This window comes from Solanum dulcamara, chromosome 4 (assembly GCF_947179165.1).
Source record: "Solanum dulcamara chromosome 4, daSolDulc1.2, whole genome shotgun sequence".
NCBI classification, from domain to species: Eukaryota; Viridiplantae; Streptophyta; class Magnoliopsida; order Solanales; family Solanaceae; genus Solanum; species Solanum dulcamara.
Genome location: NC_077240.1, coordinates 347,965 through 369,323, shown reverse-complemented (window position 1 = coordinate 369,323; position 21,359 = coordinate 347,965). Strand labels below are relative to the sequence as shown.

The 21,359-nt window shown below is 35.1% G+C and overlaps 1 protein-coding gene across 3 annotated transcripts; it reads left to right on the top strand.

Annotated features, from left to right (window-relative positions):
* Positions 1-15,606: 15,606 nt before the first annotated feature.
* On the top strand, positions 15,607-20,958 carry LOC129885253 (protein NLP2). Of its 3 annotated transcripts, none has more exons than XM_055959465.1 (5): positions 15,607-15,882; positions 16,416-17,314; positions 18,052-18,102; positions 18,186-19,188; positions 19,696-20,958. In XM_055959465.1, exons 2-5 carry the CDS (start codon positions 16,460-16,462, stop codon positions 20,562-20,564), a joined length of 2,778 nt encoding a protein of 925 aa, XP_055815440.1. In that variant the 5' UTR covers positions 15,607-15,882; positions 16,416-16,459; the 3' UTR covers positions 20,565-20,958. The 3 variants fall into 3 exon arrangements, with proteins under 3 accessions (XP_055815440.1, XP_055815438.1, XP_055815439.1); XM_055959463.1 differs by having other exon boundaries at positions 16,247-17,314; XM_055959464.1 differs by lacking the exon at positions 15,607-15,882 and having other exon boundaries at positions 15,906-17,314.
* The last annotated feature ends 401 nt before the right edge of the window (positions 20,959-21,359 follow it).

Sequence of the window (21,359 nt, the reverse complement as noted above, 5' to 3'; positions counted from 1 at the left end):
AAAAAATGAAAAAAGAAAATTAAATTAATGAAGATGGTCACTTTCAAGGCCGCCCATTAACAAAAATTGGTACAACTGTTCCCTTTGACAAAGGATGAGCTATATAGATGGGGCTCATTCATGATATAAATTAAATAGGCATAATCATTTTATAAGTATGTGTCTACACAATTTGCTATTCCTTCTGTTTCACCTTACATGTTACACACTCCTTAGTTAAGAGATGTATTTTACTTAATTAATCTTATTAATGATGTTTTGTAATTTTAAATGTGACTATTATTATTATTTTATGTTGTTGGATATATAATATGGAGGAAAAAGAACTTTAATAAGAGATGTATTTTATTTAATTAATCTTATTAATGATGTTTCACAACTTTAAATTTGACTATTACTATTATTTTACGTAGTTGAATATATAATATGGAGGAGAAATATAACTCTCTCTTAATTTGCTAAAATAAATAAATAAAATAAAATATTTATTTTTGATATAAGAATCCAGTAAAATGAAATGGGAGGGAGTAATTTCGTAGGTACTAATTCACGTGTCTGACTATTGAATATTAAAGTTCCAACTTACACAAACTACTTCTCATTAAGATGATCACAGGATAAGGATATAATTAAAAAAGATCTCTCCTTGTTTATTTTTATTTTTTGGGGGGATATCTTCGTATTTACTATGGAATTGATAAACTTTATTCTCCTGTTCTTGTGTTGAGGCAAACTCATCAATTTCTATAATTGAAATTCCAACATGCATAACTTAATTTTGTTGGTTTATTTGAAAACCCTTTTCTTCATTAAATGATCTGTAGCAGTTGTTTGCATCAAAATAAGATTCAATCCCAAATTTAAGTTATGATTGAGAAAAATGACTTATTTAATTGCACTATAAGTAACATTCTAATTTCATTGTCTTGTTCCCACTCACCTACTCAACGCTTCCCACCCCCAAGCCCCATCTCCCAACCCATCCTACCCCAACACCGTTTAGTTAAATTATATTTTTTCTTCTGCCAAACACACCCTGCATGTAGCATATATATCACTCTCTTAAAATATATTAAATGTATCGGCAATTAAAGACGTTGCCTCATTACAACTTGCAAGTAAATTAACAAGAGGAAGATGGACGATCAATGCTGGCGTAAGCGGCATAGAGATTCCAAGCTACAGTAACTGGCAAGTAATTTTATGCAAATTTATACGAAAAAGGTGAAAGAGACATGAGGGAGATACCATACATATGCAAATTAAAATTTTAAAAGTTTTATGAATTTCTACCATCATCTTAAATTAATATATTATAATAATTTTTTATATAAATAAATTTACTGATGTTTTAATATGAAGGTATGAGAGGTTGGTTATATCTAATTTCAGGAGAGGTAGAGGTATTAGAGAGAAATGATTAGACAGGACATGACGTAATTTTAGCTTATTGAGGACCTGCCCTTAGATAGGAGATTGTGAAGGACATAAATTAGGATAAAAGATTAGTAGGTAGCAATATGGTGTCTTGTTGTCGGTTCATATTAATAGTCATAGTGTTGCTTCTGTAATTTCTTGTCCTTCAAATTTTGTTACTATATATTGTTCCTTGTACCTCGATTATCATATTGTTTTGTAGTAATTTTTGTTCTGTTACTATTTGTTGCTTTTGTTATTATCTGTTGTTTCTTGTACTTCTGTTACTTTTTTTGAAACTGTTTTGGACTATTTTTTCTTGAGAAAAGGTCTACCGGAAATAATCTCTCTACTTCTAAGGTAAAGATAAGATCTATGTACAATCTACCTTCTTCATACCCCATGCCATGGAACTATACTAAATTAAATTAATGTGGTGTTGTTGAATTCTGTATCAAAATATATGTAGATATTTAACAAATTAATTTCTTAAAACATATATAAGGTCTAAAAAAAGCTGTTGAATTTGTATGAACTCATTTTAGATCCACCTTTGATAGTATTATATATTTTAAACAGGAGTGTGGAGAACCTTATATTAGATCCACCAACTAGCATCAAACTCTTTTAATCATAACCAATATACTAATCCTCCAGAAACAATAAACTTAAGAGTTGGTGTGGAATGCACGTAAGTAAAAAGATTAGTTAATAGATAATGAGACCTAAAAATATGACATAAGCAAATGAAAAGAGGGAATGAAAGAGACATATAATGATAATAAACACATTAATTTGGAACAGCGACCATGTGCTGTTGTCATTACTCATATGTGGATTAATGTACTTTAACATCCTTTTCGATGACACATCAACCTTATTCTATGCATCTGTTATCTTATTTTAATTCAATCTTTTGCTACTTTCAATGTTGTATATAATATATAATGTCCATGCGATGCAACCATTATTAGATTGTAACTTTCGCATATGTAATAAGTGTAGTACGAATAACTCATGGTTAAGCATGTGAGTTCCCATAGAAATTAAAAAGAATTAGCTTAACAAAACGAGCTCATCCATTAGATGTATTGCTCTTCTTATTACTGCGTCTGCGTATGCTTTTCTAAATAAACAATAGATCGTACGATAATGGAACAAATTCTTAGCGGGACCCTTTGATTGTGTCTTCATCTGCAAATAATTTTCGATAAGAAAACGCAAAATCAAGAAGCTCATGAGATTTCTCATGGATCTATTATTAGACTATCAATTTATTTATCGAAAAAATGATACAGTTAAATTTGTTTTGAGGTCAAGAACATGTGTCTTGATTTAATTCGTTGATTAACTATTATATTAACGTTTAAATATATTTCTAAATGATCTAAGTAAAAACAGAAAGAAAGAAAAAAGTTAAAGCAAATCAGAGGAAGCAATGGAGTTTAAGTGCTAGATGTTAGCACAGGATCCGAAGACGTTTCAGTGTAGCTGGTCTTAGATCCGAAGATATATTAGTATGAAAATGCTTGAGAGCTAAGATTTAGTAAAAATAGAAAGCTTGAAAGCACAAAATATTAATATATTACTTTTGTATCGCTTAGAATCCAACTCTTTACATATATTAACAACCTATTTGGATTGACTTTTGGCTTTTTCTTTATAAACTAAAAGTTATAAGTTATAATTAGAAAGCTTTATGACTTGTTTTTGTCATTTTAGCTTAAAATCAAGTGCATACAAACACTTTTCAAAAACTATTTTGGCTTAAAAATACTTTAAATAAGTCTATCCAAATAAGTTCCAAGACTACTATTTATAGGCAACAATGATAATGCATTGAGGCTTGAGCTGTTAATTCCAGAAGAATTGAAGGAAAATAGTAGAACAATTAAGCAAACTCATGAAACCAAACTTATCTCCATTGCAGGCTTCAATCCTTTACAGTGATGAACGAAGATGAAAAATGAAATGAGATTCCTATTGCTAACATCTCTATTTATAGAATTGATTAACAAGCTAACCATCTAACTAACTTCTACTTTACATTGTTAAGTTAACTAACAGAAACTTAACAAACTTGCTGACTAGGAATATTGCCGGTTGTACATTCTAACCACTCAGCATCCTCCCTCAAGCTAGGCGTGTGAAAAACATCCTTCATTCCTAACTTGGTAAGTAGATATCTACGTTGAATACAAGTAAGTCCCTTGGTAAAAAAGTCTGCAGGTTGTTCTGTTGTATTCAAGTACATAGGTTGCACCAATCCAAGATGAACCTTCTCCCTGATGAAGTGACAATCAAAGTCTATGTGTTTAGTACGTTCATAAAACACTGGATTGACAACTATCTCGATAGCTGACTTGTTGTCACTGTACACTGGTACTGGCAACTTCATTTATACTCTTAGTTCTTTGAATAAACCAACTAGCCACACAATTTCTGCAACTGTTGAAGCTAAACTTCTGTACTCAGCTTCAGCTGAGCTTCTTGAAATGGTGTCCTTCTTCTTAGACTTTCATAAAATCAAAGAGTTGCCATATGTAACCATGCAGACAATTATAGACTTCCTGTAATTTGGACAAGATGCCCAATCTGCATCACAATATGCAGTCAACTGATCAGCAGTAGTAGCTGACATAAGTATCCCAACACTTGGTGACTGTTTCACATATCTAACTATCCTCATTACTGCATCCATATGAGAGGTTTTAGGACTATGCATGAATTGACTCAGTAGTTGTACTACAAATGCAATGTCAGGTCTTGTGATTGTCAATTAAAACAATCATCCTACTAGCTTTTGGTACTTACTAGGATCATCTAGCAGCTTGTCCTTTTCATCAGCAGGAGGAAAGTGTAAGTCAAATTTTGCAGTAGTTAGCTTCTGATTCAGTTCAATAGGAGCTCCAACTGGCTTTGAGCTTGACAGTCCCATATCTGAGATAAGTTTAAGGCAATACTTCCTCTGATGCATGAAGATTCCAGTTGCACTTCTAGCAAACTCAATCCCTAGAAAATATCTCAAATCACCTATATCTTTAATCTTGAAGTTATCCTTAAGAATTCCCTTTGTCTCCAAAATCAGTTGATAATCATTTCCTAACAGGTCATCAACATATACTAGTACCATGAGTAAACTCTCTCCTTGATGTTTTATGAATAAAGAATAATCATAATGGCTCTGCTGAAAACTAGATTCAATCAAGGTTGTGGTTAACTTGATGTTTCATTGCCTGCTAGTCTGTTTGAGTCCATAAAGTGACTTGGTGAGCTTGCACACTGTCCCCTTCTCACCTTTATGGACAAAACCTAGAGGTAACTCCATGTATACATCTTCATTCAAATCTCCTTGCAGAAAGGCATTAAATACATTCATCTAGTGTATATGCCAATGATGTGCAACAACGAGTGCTATAACAACTCTAACTATTCCCATTTTCACAACAAGAGAAAAAGTTTCTTGATAGTCCAAGCCCTCTTTTTGGTTATACCCTTGGCTACTAACCTAGCTTTGAATCTGTAACACCCCTCAAAATTTTCCCTAAGATTCGGGCCTTTTTTGTATACGTGTGGGGCCCATTGTATTTATTTCGAAGTATGTGTTTGAGTTAAGATGAGTCCCTGAGGAATTTAAGAGCGTTGGAGGTGATATGGGGTCATTGAGGACCCCTAGGACCGAGCTAAGTCCAAAAGATCCGTCGTGGCTAAGTTTAGGACGAGTTCATATAAGGATCGATTTTTAACGACCCTATCTTTTGAAAGACGTCAATCTGGGTGGACCACGACCTATCAAATTAAAGGTCGTCGAGTCTTCTTTCCAACGCCACCAAGAACATAAATTTTGGAGTTCGGAGTCAAAAGATATGACGATCCGAAGATGAACTAGCACGACAGGAATTTCATTTTTGGCCTGGGTTGCAACTACTGGGGAAATGGCCTTGGCGCTGTAAGGGCGCGACGCGCCACTATCGCGCCAGAAACATGCCTCAATAGTTTGGTCCTTAGCGCGATGCGCCACTAAAAGTTGTGCAGGGTTTTTCAGGCCAAATTCCCAGAATTCAGAATAATGGGCTTGGCGCTGTAAGGGCGCGACGCGCCACTATCGTGCCAGAAACATGCCTCAGTAGTTTGGTCCTTGGCGCGATGCGCCATAACGAGGTGTGCAGGTTTTTAGGCGTAATTGGCCTTGGCGCTACAAGGGCGCGACGCGCCACTATCGCGCCAAGGGCATTTTGGCCTAATTTTTCAGATTTTGGAGAAAGGGCAATTTGGGAATTGTCCCAAATTATATATGTATCACCCTAGACCATTTTGAGATCATTTCTTCAGCCCTCACTCTCTCTCTAAAAGCCCTAGCTCCTCTTTCTTCTCTTCTTCTCCATTTCCAACAAAAAGGAGTCCAAGAACTTCAAGATTTGAGTCCTCCATTGAAGACCCAACTACAAGGTTTTCTTCAAGTCTTCACTAAGGTATGTAAGGCTATCCAAAACATGGGTTGAGTTCACCCATGTGCCCTATTCTTGTTTTGAGGTTAGATATTCATGGGAATGGAGTTCTTGGTATGGTACATGTTTGAATGAGTTTTGTTTCCATCTTATTTGATTATTTATGTGTCAATATTGTTGAGCTAAGAGGTTACTAAAATGAGCCCTTATGTGAGTATGAGATGATGAAGAAATGAGTTGCTAAATATGTTTTATTGATCTTCTAAATTATGTAGATTTGATAAAGGATGTTATTTTTCTTAAACATGTTGCTTAATATGAAAGGTCAAATTTAGAGTCTTGAAATTGTGATGAGCCTCAAATGTTTCTCAAATGGATGGAGGTAATGATTGGTTATATCTAGATGGTGTTATATATGTGCATTTAAAACCTCTTTTGAAGATATGATTGAGATTTGATTGTGATAGAGTTGATGAGTTGACAAGGTTGTAATGAGACTTGTCGATATGATTTGATTGAGTTGATTGGATGGAGTCTTATGAGCATTGAGTCTTGGGAGGAGTATCGAGCACCGAATTGGGAAAGAGTATAGTCCATACTCGAACCCAATAACTGCGTCGCCAAACGTAGGGGGGATGGAACCGTTAAAGTCGGATGCTTCCCCGAGAGATTTGTCCTGACATTATAGGACCTGGTTGGATTGGATCCATGATTTGTTGATTCGTTCATGCCCTGACAAAGTATGAACGGACGCGACAACAACGTCGGTTTGTTGTACTTTCACTGGCTCATAAGTGATGGTTTTCGGTTAAGAGAAACTCCCAAATAGGTTTTGATAGTACTCTGAGTCAGATTGAGTTGAATTGTATATGATTGGTCCAGTCTAAATCATATCCTTGTTTAGACTTAGGACATTTGATTGAGTTGTCATTCCTTTTGAGTTGAGCTCCCGAGTTGATTGATTCTTCCTTGATGATCGTTGTATTCGGCCATTTTACATACTCGTACATTCCATATACTGACGCCATTTGGCCTGCATCGTTTCATGATGCAGATACAGGTACTAGAGATCATCAACCGGCGCCCCGTTGAAGATCCACATACACTTCCAGCCAGTCGGTGAGTCCTCCTAGTCCCCGGAGGATATTGGGCCTTCTTGTACAGTTTTGTTGTCCTTTCTTCTATTTAGATTGTTGGTAGCCATGGTCTTGTCATTGTCACCTTTTAGACTTGAATAGAGGCTTCATAGACTGGAGTGTAGGGAGGTCGAGCGGTCATCTTGGGGAGTCCTATTTTTATTGTCTTCTTTTGATTGTAAATATTTGGCCTTCGGCCCTTATATTATGAAAAGTATTTCTTTAAATTGAGTTCCTGCTAAGAAAATGTGCTTGAATGAAGGAGTGACTGGACCAGGTGGTTCGCTCGGAGGTCAGAAATGGCCTTCGGGTGCCGGTTACGTCTAGGATACCCTCCCGGGGCGTGACAGAATCTTTCCACCTCACCATCAGATTTATACTTGATTTTGTACACCCACTTGCATCTTATTGCCTTCTTATCCTGAGGAAATTGTGTAACTTCCCAAGTATGATTATCTTCTAAAGCTTGTATCTCATTTTTCATAGCTTTAATCCACTTACGATCTTGTATGGCTTCATGAAAAGAATTAGGTTCCTTTTCTTGAGAAAACTTACAAACAAAACTCTTGTAGGGTGGAGAAATACTCTAATAATCTACCACATCACAAATGGAGTATAAACAAGTTCCAAATGTTGTTTTTGGTTTTGTTAACACATAGCCTGCATGCCAAATAGGAGGTTTGGTAGGTCTGTTGGACTTTCTAGTAGCAATGGGTGATATCTGAGTCTGAGTTGAAGTATTGTCTGTTAATTCATTTTTCATAGCTTCAATCCACCTACAGTATTCTCTATGGAATAATAAATATCAGAATCCCTAGTAATGTGCTCATTTGTTGTGCAAAGCAATGAGAAAGACTCAGTAAGTGCTACATCTTTAATAGAAACACATGGAGTGAGTTCACAATCTTCTAAATAAGAATAAGATATTAGCAAATCTGGCTCATGAATTGCTCCTGATGTCTGAAAAGGAAACTCAGACTCATGGAAGTTCACATCTCTGCTGACAAAAATGACTCTTGACTCAATGTCCAACAACTTATATCCTTTTTGACTAACAGCATAACCAACCAACACAGCTTTCTTGGCTTTAGGTGCAAATTTATCATCTTTTCTTAAGTTTGTAGCAAAAAAAAGACAGCCTATTACTCTGAGATGTGCCAACGAAGGTGGTTTGTTATATAGCTTCTCATATGGTGATATGTTTTCCAGAATAGATAATGAAATTCTATTGATAATGTAAGTGGCAGCTTCTATGCATTCTCCCCAAAATCTGTTAGGCAAATGGCCTTGAGATTTGATAGCTCTTGCTATTTCTAGTAAATGTCTGTGTTTCCTCTCCACAATTTTATTTTGTTGTGGAGTATGTGGACAAGATCTTTGATGAATAATTTCATGCAACATAAACAGATCATGACATTGGGAATTTAAAAACTCTCTTCCATTATCAAACCTGAACAATTTAACATATTTTTCAAATTGATTTTTGATCATTATCAGAAATTATTTCAGAAGAATAATGACACCTGACTTTAAAACAATCAAGAAAGTCCATGTCAGTTTATACACAGAAAAAAGGTTGAATTTGAATGCTGGTATGCACAACACATCACTGATCATTTCATTATCATTCAACTTAAAATCTCCAATATGTGAAACTGTGGCTGATTTTCCTGTAGGTATTTGTACCTTACATATATTTCCTATCATGCTCTTGAGTTGTAAATAATTTGGATTGCTTATCATATGATCTGTACCACATGAATCCATAATCCACTTCAAATAAGAGATAACATTACCTGCCAAGTTAACACTGTTGTTGACATTGTTTTGAGCATTGTTGTGAGAATCCATGATGCCACTATTTCCTTTCAGCACACTCAGTACTGGGTGAAGTTATTCTGGTGTGGTTTTATTCAAAAGCTATAATAGTTGTTCTTGTGTGACCTGCTCATTATACATCTGTTCCCTTATAGCTACATGTGCTTTCCTTTCCATTGAATTTTGCACATGTTGGTGCTGATACTGTGTTTGTGAATTGATCTGATTCCCTTCTGTTACCATACTCACTTTTTTCTTTCCTTTGAAGTTATCTGGATACCCAATTAACAAGTGGCAGTCTTCTTTTACATGTCCAGTTGCATGACAATGATCACATTTTTAAGCTTGTTTCAATCTGCTTTCACATGACTTTTCATATTGCAGTAGTCACAATAAAGTGACTGATAATTCTTCCTTGGATATTGATTCTGCCTATTGTTTATTGCAGAATACATTGCTAAAGACTTCATTCCATCATGAATGCTACCTACCAACCCTTTCTGACTCTCATCTTGCATCACTAAAGCATAAGCTTGGTTTACATTTGGTAAACTTGGCATCATTAAAATCTGACCCCTTGCTTATGAGTAAGCATTATTTAAGCCCATTAGAAACTGCAGTAGACGGTGGTATTGTAATTGTTCTACATAATTCTTAGACTTATGACATTCACAACTAGGTGGGGGGTAAAATTGAGTCATACTCATCCCACAGATTCTTCAACTTTGTATAATATGCAGTAACACTCAATACTCCCTGTGTGAGGGTAAATATATTCATGTGTAATTGATAAATCCTAGAACTATTGATCTTATCAAAACAGTCCTTGAGGTCAAGCCACCTGTTGTGCACTGGATGAATACAAGATTCCACTTAGTAACTCCTTGCTAACATTACATGTGAGTCATGAGATGACAATCGCATTGCAATGATCCCCAATTTTCTTCAAATCTCCTTCAAAATCACTGCGCAGAATAGATTCATCAATGAATCCCAACTTATTTCATCCTAGTAATGCAATTTCCATAGCTCGACTCCACATCGTATAGTTCTCCATGCCTGTTAGCTGAATTCCAATCGAGATTGCTCCTGGTACATCAGAATTGGTTAAGAAAAGTAGATGATTATGATCAATTATCATTGCATTTCCATTAACACTTCCTCTTTTTGCTCTGCCATCCAATCCTCTTGTAGATGCATCCTCGATCGTCATAATTTGAAATTTCAAGCTGAATCTCTCAACTTATCTTCAAAATCCTTGAGATAAATTTCTAGATTTGTCCTCCTTGCTCTGATACCATGTTAATTCCAGAAGAATTGAAGAAAAATTGTGGAACAATTAAGCAAACTCATGAGACCAAATTTATCTCCATTGCAGGCTTCAATCCTTTATAGTGATGAATGAAGATGAAAAATGAAATAACATTCCTATTGCTAACATCTCTATTTATAGACTTGATTAACAAGCTAACCATCTAACAAATTTATAACTAACTTGAACTTTACACTGTTAAGTTAACTAACAGAAACTTAACAAACTTGCTGACTAGGAATATTGCCAGTTGTACATTCTAACTGCTCAACATGACCCACAAAGTACTATAAACAATAGCAATACTCCATGTGGGATAATTGTTACCCATGCTAGCTAATATTCCTCTGTTAATGGCGTACAAATATATCTAGTATATCTATCTTTTTAATATGTGTTTGATTGGAAATTTGGAATTTCTTTTAGTTTTATTTAGGAGAATAAATATATAGTTTATGGGTTTACCGCCCTATGTGACACACCTTTCCAACACGGCCAATCCTTTTAACACTATAAGAAAACAAGATTTAACGGCCAATAAAATTTCGTACTTAAATAGCAAAAATTCATGTTAATTTGATTTATTTATGACTAATGGCGAAATATATATAAATATTCTATTAGCTAAGAGCTATTTATTGTTGAATTAGCTAGGAATTATCGTGAAATTGCATAACTAATTTCAAATTTTCTAGTAGTATATAAAGTATGTCTAAGACACACCATATCTACAATGTGACACACACATGTTTTAAAAATAAAGTAGGTGTGTGATTATGTCTGAAAAATTCATCACAAACCATATTTTGTCTCCTACATAGAACCCACGTACGTAGTTTTGGGATTCGGATAATCGCCACCAGTCCAACTCGATGCTAGAGTATTCATGGAAACAACCTCTCTATCTTTGAAATAGAGATAAAGTCCGCGTACACTATTCGCTCCGTACACCTCACTGCACTAAATGCCCCCTCTCCATATTCGTCTTCCCTCCCACTTAGGAGATTCAAAATTTTGGATATAAAAATTGAGTATTTTATTGTTGGTTTGCTGTGGAAATCAACAATTTCTGTTAGATGTAAAAGATTTAACACGGGTCTTGTGAAGGTCGGGCCATTCTTGGTGTATTGAGAAAACTTGAAAATATATGTAGTTTTTTATGTTGTTGAACTCAATTTGTTGTTGAGTTCTGGTTGGCCAGTTGTTTAGATATATGCTGTTGGAAATTTTCTCACGGTAAACCATGATAGTGGCAGCCATGCTAGGAAAGATAGAAGTGGAGTTATATATAATGATAATTTAATACTAGTATTTTTTAAAATGATGATGAAACGTATCACAATCCTATTGGAGGGTGACATGCACATGCTTCAAATATTGGTCAAGCATAAATAAGTGTATAAAAAGATACTTCTAAAAGGTTGAATGTGTAAGAGATTTGCCTCTAGCTATTGGATAGGTGCATCACAAGAATTTGACCTTTTAAGGTTAGAAGGTAAAAATTATGCATTCAACTTTTTGATTTTCTTGACATTCAAAAGGATAAATATGTCTTTAATTATTTTATCGCCTAACTATTATTCCTTATCTTGATAATCAAACAACCACTAAAGGTGTTAATATTGAAAAAGAAAGAAAAAAGTGAACGAGAAAGAGGATTATAAAGATGCAAAGGTATATTAATTAGTATCTCCGTTTTAATTATTATTTTTTCAAAAAAAATACATTTTAAAATATATTTTATGTATCTTTAAAATAAAATTTGACAAATAAAATTAAGGGTGAAATATTACCGTACCAAACAAAGAGCAATACACCTAAAGATCACACAAGAAAAAAGGGCAATCACCGTCAAGAAAGGGTACCTCCAAACAAAGCAAAACTATACATGAGTATTCATTTCCTTTTCAACAACCTAATACTATATATGTATTGTTATTACTTGTCTACATTTATTTGCTCTTTTTGTACACTTTTGATAGCCGACTCTTTCTTTGACATAGCTCCTTCTGAATCTGAGAGATTGCACCCCAAATGGTTGTAGTGATCAGCTCCTTATGAAACTTTTCCACTTCAGATAAACAAAATGAAAGTGTATTACGATTATTTATCCTGAATTTTATATAATAATCGTCTTTTAATTCAAAAAAATTTTTTGGGTGGAAAAGTTTATTTGATAGAGAAGGGTGGAAAGAGCGCTCTTCTATATGTATCTTAGGAGAAGTTTTTGACTTCTATATATATTGAAGATCTTTATTTTTCATATAATAACATTCACAATATAATTGTTAAAGAATCTTGTTTAAGATATAATTATCTTTTTAATAAGTTTTATGATTTTTTATTAGTTTTTCAATATGTAAGATTGCACCTTAATCAAATAATAGTATAATTTTTTTCTATCGTATCTAATTATCCATATCATGATCTATAATTATTAGCCTCTGCCTAATGCTCTGATTATTTCTATCCAAGGAAGAGAAGAATAATATATTTGACGTTCATAAAGGTTGGTTAGGTCGCAGCAAAACCAAAGACCAATTATCAATTAATTGAGATGAGATCAGCTAATAATTAAGAGTTGTAATAATTGCATAGCGGGGGTTGTAAATTGTAATGTGTGTTGCTTCCTCATTAGCGGCAGGTTGTGGGCCCCACTTTTTTGTATATCGTCAGCACCCATTTATACTTTATATTTACATTCTATTATTAGTATTAATTAAAATTAATGACAACGTAAAAAGGATCAGAACATGTATTAAAAAAAAGAGCCAAAGCACTCTCATTGATTCAGAATCCAAAGAGGAATCCACAAACGAGACTACCACCCAAATACCTATCTAATTTTTTCTTTTTTCTAGTTCCTATTGAAAAAAATATATTTTTATCTTTTTAAAATAATATTTTTTAAATGATATATTTAAGATGAGAAAATTTAATATAGATGACATGTATAAATGTTTTTTTTTTTAATATTATTAAATCAAAATTATTATATTAGAGTTTTGAAGTTAGAATAAGGAGAAATTAGTGAGGTGATTGTAAGGGCACTTCGAAATTTTGTTGTTGCGATGCGGCGAACTGCTACTATTGAGTTGAGTTTGGCCTTTACCATATTAGAGAGTCGCCTTAAGCTCAACATATGTACGTACGGTGTGTATATATATTAATAAATATGACCCTACCCAACATCTTTCTCTTGAAAATGAAAAAAAAAAAAAAAAGATTCCAACTTAAATATATCGTCAGCATTCTGGATTCCGAACGGCCTAATTATAAGGTTGACCGTATTGGCTATATTAATTTACAACTTCATATCTTTAAAGTAGAGCTTTCAAATTCTTTAAAATTACTGAACAGAGAGGCAGGGGTTGAAAGAAACATAGTACTATAATTTTGGCTTACTAAAAGAGTATGTTCAAATTAAAGGGCCAAGTTTAATTAATTAGATGTCTTATATTTGATGAGTAAGTTTGATTAATTTATGTATTAGAAATTGGAAGGGGCAATTGTGGAAGACGGGATGCCGCATATAGATGGAGTAGTAATAGTCCCTCAGAGGTGGGAAAGGTGCCGGACTTATATATGTCTAGTTTTTTCTATTTTCAAGATCTCAGAATTCATTCATGACATTATCTTCTTCATTTTATTTATTTATTTATTTATTTCTAAATTAGATAAAATATCACTATTATATATATTTGGTACTACTCTACTAGTATTTAATATGAATATGAGAAATTACCTACAAGTCTCTTATTCCGGTGATCAAGCAAAGTGCTTGCTGGTTAATTGGAAACACGTTTGTTTGTTATATGTTATACATCAATCAAGAAAACCTCTTCACGAACATTCCCCGAAGTTTCACAACTATATTTCTAAACAAAAAATAAATGTATATGGAGTCTGATCAGTAGCTAATATGTGGATCCGCTATTCAGTTACAATCTTATTTAATTTGTCTTTAATATAAAAGATGCATCACACAAATTCAATTTCACAACTATATTTCTAAATAAAAAATAAATGTATATGAGATCTGATCAGTAGCTGGCATGTGGATCCGCTACTCTATTATAATATTGAATCGAAAGTGTCTAAGCGAAACACTTTATTAGGAAATGAGGATGACTCATTTCTTTAATTATACACATAAAATAAATTTGTTAACTCAACATCAGAATCCCTTTGGTCAATGGATTCATATTCAGCACCAAGCGCTTAAGAATCTTTTTCCAGAAAATGAAGGACTCGTTCCCATTCTTTCCTATTTAATCTACATTTTTCTCTGCTAATTATCCTCTTCTTCTTTTTTATACGGCGAAAATTCTCCAACACCTTTTTAGTCTGATTAGCTACTTATTGAATAAACACAAAACATGCTTATAAATTAGTCATTTTAATCGAGAAATGTTATCAACACTTTTTCAATTATAAAAAAAAATAATTAAAAATGACTTTAAGTTTATATATCATTGGTGTAAATAATATTTTAAAATGTGAAATTTAAAAATAAGATAAGTTACCTGCTACAACAAATAAAGATAACTTGGAGAGTTGGAGTTCTAAGATTTAAATTATTAAGGTCAAGGACAGGCAAATTATGATGATCAAATAGTAGTTTGTTGATGTTAAGAAGTTACTTAATGAAATAAATTCAATAATATAAAGAAGAAATATTAGTGGATTATAGAACAAGTAAGAATTGTAGAGCAAAAATAATAAGAAAGAACCTTTTTATGCATGAGCAGAAAAGTATATGTTTTGCTTGATACAAGAGAGATGATGAAAATCACATGCCATACAAAACGGTATATTTATAACCTAACTCTAAGTAGCATTTCCCTCCTATTTAGTTGTTCATTATCTACATGTTGAGTCTATTTCATACATTTATACGGGTAACTGCTGAAGCAGGTCCCGTATTATCTGAAATCGATTTATCATAACCGATTGCTGATGGTCATTCGATTATCTTGGATTCTCGCCAAGGTTGAACTGGTTTTGTTTTGGCAAGCTGCTTAAATACAACTTCAAAAATAAAAAAGTGAATTGAAAAAAGAATTATGAGTTTGTTTTCAAATTTAAAATACAATTTCATTTCATAATTAAACACACATTAAAGTGAAAAATTGTGTGAGGTATATGTAAAAATTCAGATCATGTGACATTAAATCATTTGGGGAGAAAAAAAATAAATAGGAGATGACGTTTGGTATTAGTATTAGGTAAAAGAGGGAAGAATACAAAATAGATTTAATATTACTTTGTTTGAGAATCTTAGAAAGTAGTAGAATCAAGAGCAACGGCAGGTAAGCAGCATTAGAATATGTAAGGGGACCACTAAAGAAAATGAACAGTCGATAGAGTGCAAGTGTGCATCTTATTCTATTCTTAAAAGTTGGCTTTCGTCAGCAACGAATTGTACTTCATATAGAGGTGCCCAACCCCACCCTTTATTCATTTTGATGTAGTTAATTTCCATCCTTCCTTCCTTCCTTCCTACTTGTAGTGCTAGTACTAGTGATAGAGCGCTCTCATTATATGTATATTTCTGCGGATGTAATGTTATGGGGTTCTCAATTCCAACAAATTAAAGCCACCCCTTTTCACTTCTCAAATCATCATCATTCAATATCTATATATATGTGAAGTGACTTTACCAAATTCTTGTTTTCAGTTCTTGAAATCCCCATATAGCCTGCTGACAGACACAACATGCCAGCTTAATTAAAGACTCCCTTTCAACAAAGTGAGTTGTTGCTTTTCCTACTTGTTTCATTCCCTCTAACTCTAACTGCTGCTCTTTCTTTCTTTCTTTCTTTTTTGTTGAAATTAATGAGGATTCTCAAGGCTCATATATAGGATGATTTCCTTTCCTTTTTTTTTTTGTATTAACTTGATCAGTGTTGGATTTCTTTCCTGACATTAGAGTAACTCCCACTTTGGATTTGGAACGTTTAGCTTTATGTTCAATTTCTGACACTTAGAGATTCACAATCCGTCCCTGTTTAATTCTTTTGGGATCAAAGATTGCAGCTTTATGATTACTGATGCATGGAAATTAATGTATGGCTGGCTAGTTTTTGTGGTCTGAAATGCATTTGTGATTGCAGTTGCAGACGAATAAGTTTAACTGATGATGTTTGTGCAAACCGGGCTGATTGGGTTTTGGAATACAAAGGAAAGGAATCCTTCATGGAAGTTCCTCTTCTTGTTTTTCATATTTAGGCTGCTTTTGTGTTCTGGCTCGTGATCATGTCGTGTGTTTCTTCATTTAATTAGGCTTACCTTCTTCTCTATATGGGATGGGAGATTGATTCTTCATTATGGAAGATGCTGCCTTTACGCTTAACGACATCTTGGCTAAGCTCTCTGACAACAACACTACTAGTGATTTTAGTGAATTCCTCTCCGACGGATTCTGGCTAGAGACAACTACTGATCAAGGATCCAATTATTTCTCTCATCATCCTTTTACTACTTCTTCTCAGCCCCTTGTATATTTAGATAATAACCATTCCATTCCAAACACAATTCAAGTGCTTGTTGACCCCCAAATGGATGAACTTTCTGCACCTACAAGACAAAACACACGGACTGATTCTTCAACTCAATTGCCTAGTTTTCAGCTGGTTGAAGGCACTGCTACTCAAATGAATAGTAGGAGGTTATGGATTGGACCAAACAGTCCCACAAACCCAAATCCTATTTTATCAGTAAAGACGAGATTGGTGCAGGCCATTGAATACCTAAAAAATTCCACAAGAGATAAAGATGTCCTCATTCAGATATGGGTGCCTGTCAAGAGAGGAGGCAAACATGTACTTATTACTCATAATCAACCATACTTCCTCAACCCAAACTCCCAGAGTCTGTTAGAGTACAGAAATGTCTCTCAAAATTACCAATTTGCTGCTGAGAAGGACTCAAAGGAGTTGTTTGGGTTGCCTGGACGTGTGTTCTTGAAGAAGCTGCCAGAGTGGACTCCTGATGTTCGTTTTTTCAAAAGGGAGGAGTATCCACGAGTTAATTATGCTCACCAGCATAATGTTAGGGGCTCCATTGCAGTTCCTGTTTTTGAAACTGGCAGTGGAACTTGCTTGGGTGTTGTTGAGATTGTCACAACTATTCAGAAAACTCACTATCACCCCGAGCTTGAAGATGTCTGCAAAGCTCTTGAGGTATTTCTTAATTGCTCTTTTTCTCTCTGCTTAAACTTAAATGTTCATTAGTTGGTAGGTGAGCTGGTAAAGTTGCTGCCATGTGACCAGGAGGTCACGGGTTCAAGCCTTGGAAACAGCCTCTGGCAGAAATGCAAGGCAAGGCTGCGTACAATAGACCCTTGTGGTCGGGCCCTTCCCCGGACCCCGCGCATAGCGGGAGCTTTAGTGCACCGGGCTGCCCTTTAGTTGGTAGGTGAGCTGACACTTCAAATGAAGAATTAACATGCTAAATGTTCAATTTCCTGAATATTAGTATATCTGAAATCATCTTCCAACTGTTTGTCATTTCTCCGTGGCCAAGATTGTGATAGATGAACAAATTAAATGTCATATGGTTCACTAATTTTACCTGGACTTTGAGGATTATTTTCTTCAACTTTGATTGTTAATTAACTCGCGTGTCATCATTGAGGTTTCATCTGTCACTTGTGCTTGTAAAGGAACGTATTATTAAATACTTCTTCACTACCTTGTCCCATATTCTCCGTTCTAATGATTAAGGGGAGAACATTAATCTTCTTTTTGAGTTCCAAATAGAATTGGCGACTTTTCTCGTCTTTGATAGCACTATTAGCTCCCATTTCTTAAGTTACCAACAAAAAGGACTCTAACATCTGCTACTAATGTTGGGCACCTATGATTCTCTGCTTTGAGAATGAAGTGATTTACACAAACTTTTTTTCTTGTCCTTGTAGGCTGTTAATCTAAGAAGTTCTGGTATCTCATCAAATCCTTCCAAAATCAAGGTAGATCCTGAAATAAATCTTTAACTTTCTGATTAGGAGATCCATAGTCAGCTTCTGATATTGTAGTTATGATTCTATATCAGGACTGCAATGAGTCTTACCTAGCTGCATTGGCCGAGATTCAATATACTTTGACATGTGTGTGCGATACACACAAGTTGCCATTGGCTCAGACTTGGGCTCCGTGCATACAACAAGGCAAAGGCGGGTGCCTGCAATCTGATGAGAACGTTGCTTCTTGTGTTTCTACAGTCGACACAGCTTGCTATGTGCGCGATCCACAAGTGGTGCCCTTTCATTTTGCATGTTCTGAGCATCACTTGCTTAAAGGTGAAGGAGTTGCCGGTGGAGCTTTCAATACAAACCAGCCATGTTTTGCTACAGATATAACGGCCTTTAGCAAGACAGAATATCCACTGTCACACCACGCCAGGATGTTTGGATTATGTTCTGCTGTAGCAGTACGCCTTCGAAGTATATACACAGGGTCGGCTGACTTTGTATTGGAGTTTTTCTTGCCACTTGATTGCAAAAATACCGAAGATCAAAAAATAATGCTAAGTTCACTGTCTTCTGTGATACAACAAAGTTGCCGAAGCTTACGTGTTGTCACAGATCAAGAATTACAGGAGGAAAAAGAACTACTGCAACATGAAAAGGTCAGCCTTTCCGTTGGTGAATCGCATGAGGATGAATCAAGAAAACCAGTCTCTCCACCTTACAGGGATCAAGATGCTTCTTCCTGGCTTTCTGAAATGATGGATGCCCAAAGAAAGGGTAAAGGAACTGCTGCTGCTGTTTCAGAAAATCACAAGGATGAGCAAGAAGAAAATTTTAAGGTCACGGCAGCCCCTTGGGATTACACTCAGAGGGAGTCCATTAATGCAACCACATTTTCAGAGCCAAACCAAAATTTTGAACCCAATGGAGGTTCCTTTGATTTTTCTTCTGGTACTGGATCTCATTCCTCAGGTGCCAAGAGAGCAGGTGAAAGAAGACGATCGAAAACCGAGAAGAGTATCAGTTTGCAGGTACTCAGGCAGTATTTTGCTGGGAGCCTCAAAGATGCTGCCAAAAGTATTGGAGGTAGGACATGTTTCGTAAAACTATAAAGTCCACTCATACTATAATTTCAAATTAGAAAAGTATTGTCATTTCACAACTCTATTCCTACTGTGAATTTGGAACTTTAGAAATATGCAATATTCTGCCTTTCATGGCATGCAACTGTTCAAATGATGCATTGAAAATCCATGGACACTTTCAGAGAGCTCTCAGGAAAAGTCCTGGAACTGCTCTTAGCTCCAGAGTTTCAACTATTTTTTTCAGCCATTTTTTGTTAATCTCTATTTTTTGTAGTTTGGAATCTTTCAGACGTGCTCATATGATCCATCCAGTTTTTCATCTTTTGCAGAGTTATCTCAAAATTTTCCATTATTTCTATATTTGTCTTTCTTACACTACATGATTTAGTTAATGCAAACTTGTTTGTTTATAAAGTCCTATACTTAAACTTGAGGTCTCAAATTTGGGTCTTGAGCACTATCATCTGAGCTCATCATTGATTACTCGTCAATTTCTTGAAACTTGCAGTTTGCCCTACAACTTTGAAAAGAATATGCAGGCAACATGGAATCACCAGGTGGCCTTCTCGCAAGATCAAGAAGGTTGGCCACTCATTACAGAAACTTCAACTTGTGATCGATTCAGTCCATGGTGCGGAGGGTACAATTAAACTCAGTTCTTTCTACACCAACTTCCCTGAACTTAGCTCTCCAAATAATCCCGGGACCAGCAACTTCTCTACTTCTAAAAACGATGATCGTCTGCAACAAGTAAATACTCAACCTGATAGCAGCCCTGTGACCACCACATCCAAGTCAACATCTTCGTCTGGCAGTCATAACTCCAGCTCAAGTTTATTCTGTTCCACTGGTTCAAAGAATTTAGTCCCGACAAATAATGTCTTTGCCACAACAGAGGAACATCCTGGAGGAATGCTAAAGAGAGCACATACAGAAGCAGAATTGCATGATATGGGTCAAGAAGAAACCAAGCTTCTGGTCAGATCACAGAGTCAAAAGATCCAAAGCAATCACATTTGTATGGAACCTCTGTGTCCTTTGCCAACAAGTAGCAATCAGGTCTTACGGGATTCAGGTACATTTAAAGTAAAAGCTATTTTTGGGAAGGAAAAGATCCGTTTCAGCCTGCAATCACACTGGGGTTTTGGAGATGTTAAGCACGAGGTCATGAGGCGTTTCAATGTAGAAGATGTTGGTAAAATCGACCTAAAGTATTTGGATGATGATGACGAATGGGTGCTTCTGACATGTGATGCTGATCTTGAGGAATGTATTGATATACATAAATTCTCTAAAAGGAGAACAATTAAAGTCTCCCTCCACCATACTTACCATACCAATCTTGGAAGTTCATTTGGTAGCAGCTGTCCAGCATAAGCTATATTTGTGTTTCCAGCCTAAGTTGTGTTGGCACTATGGAGGATTATTGGCAGTTGCATGTAAGTAGAAAGAACGGCTTATTTACTTTCTTTCTTAGTGTTAATGGTTGAGATGGCAGAGACATGGTCAATCCGCCACCCTATATGTGCATTCTTGCTGATTGCACACAGCATACCCATTGTATCATTTTTTTTTATTATTATTATTATCAATCAATGGGAATGTAATATAGAGCATACAATTAAGCATCAAGTGAGATGGACGTTCAGTCATGTTGATAGTGCACTTTGGCATGGTTCTAAGCGGAATAGTCTTCACTAGTCATTTCACATTCTCCAGTGTAAATGTTTTGGGTGATGAAACCAAATAGACATTTTCCAGTGTCTAATTATGTACTTCCAACCTTGTGTAGTTATTGTATTTAGTTCCAGGAGCCTAGACAAACAGATTTAATAGTTTGGTATCCAGTTAATGGATCTTTCTGATTTAACGAAAAAGGAAATTCTAAGGAATGCGGTTTTTATACTAATTTTTCACTGTGACGAGATGTTCTTAGGACATCCCGACTTTAAACTCCTTTTTTTCTTTTTCTTTTTTTACGTGATGGATCTTTAATTGATGTGCCTGAATAAGGTTGATCAATGGTAGCTGCTTGAAGCTTTCTCTATACCTTAATTGAACTGCCCCGCTCTTAGCTTGGGTTCTTGCTTAATGAGACGTCCCTTGTTTGCTGGATCAATTTTAGTCAAATTTTGATAAGATTATTACGTTAGAACAACGAAACCGAACCAA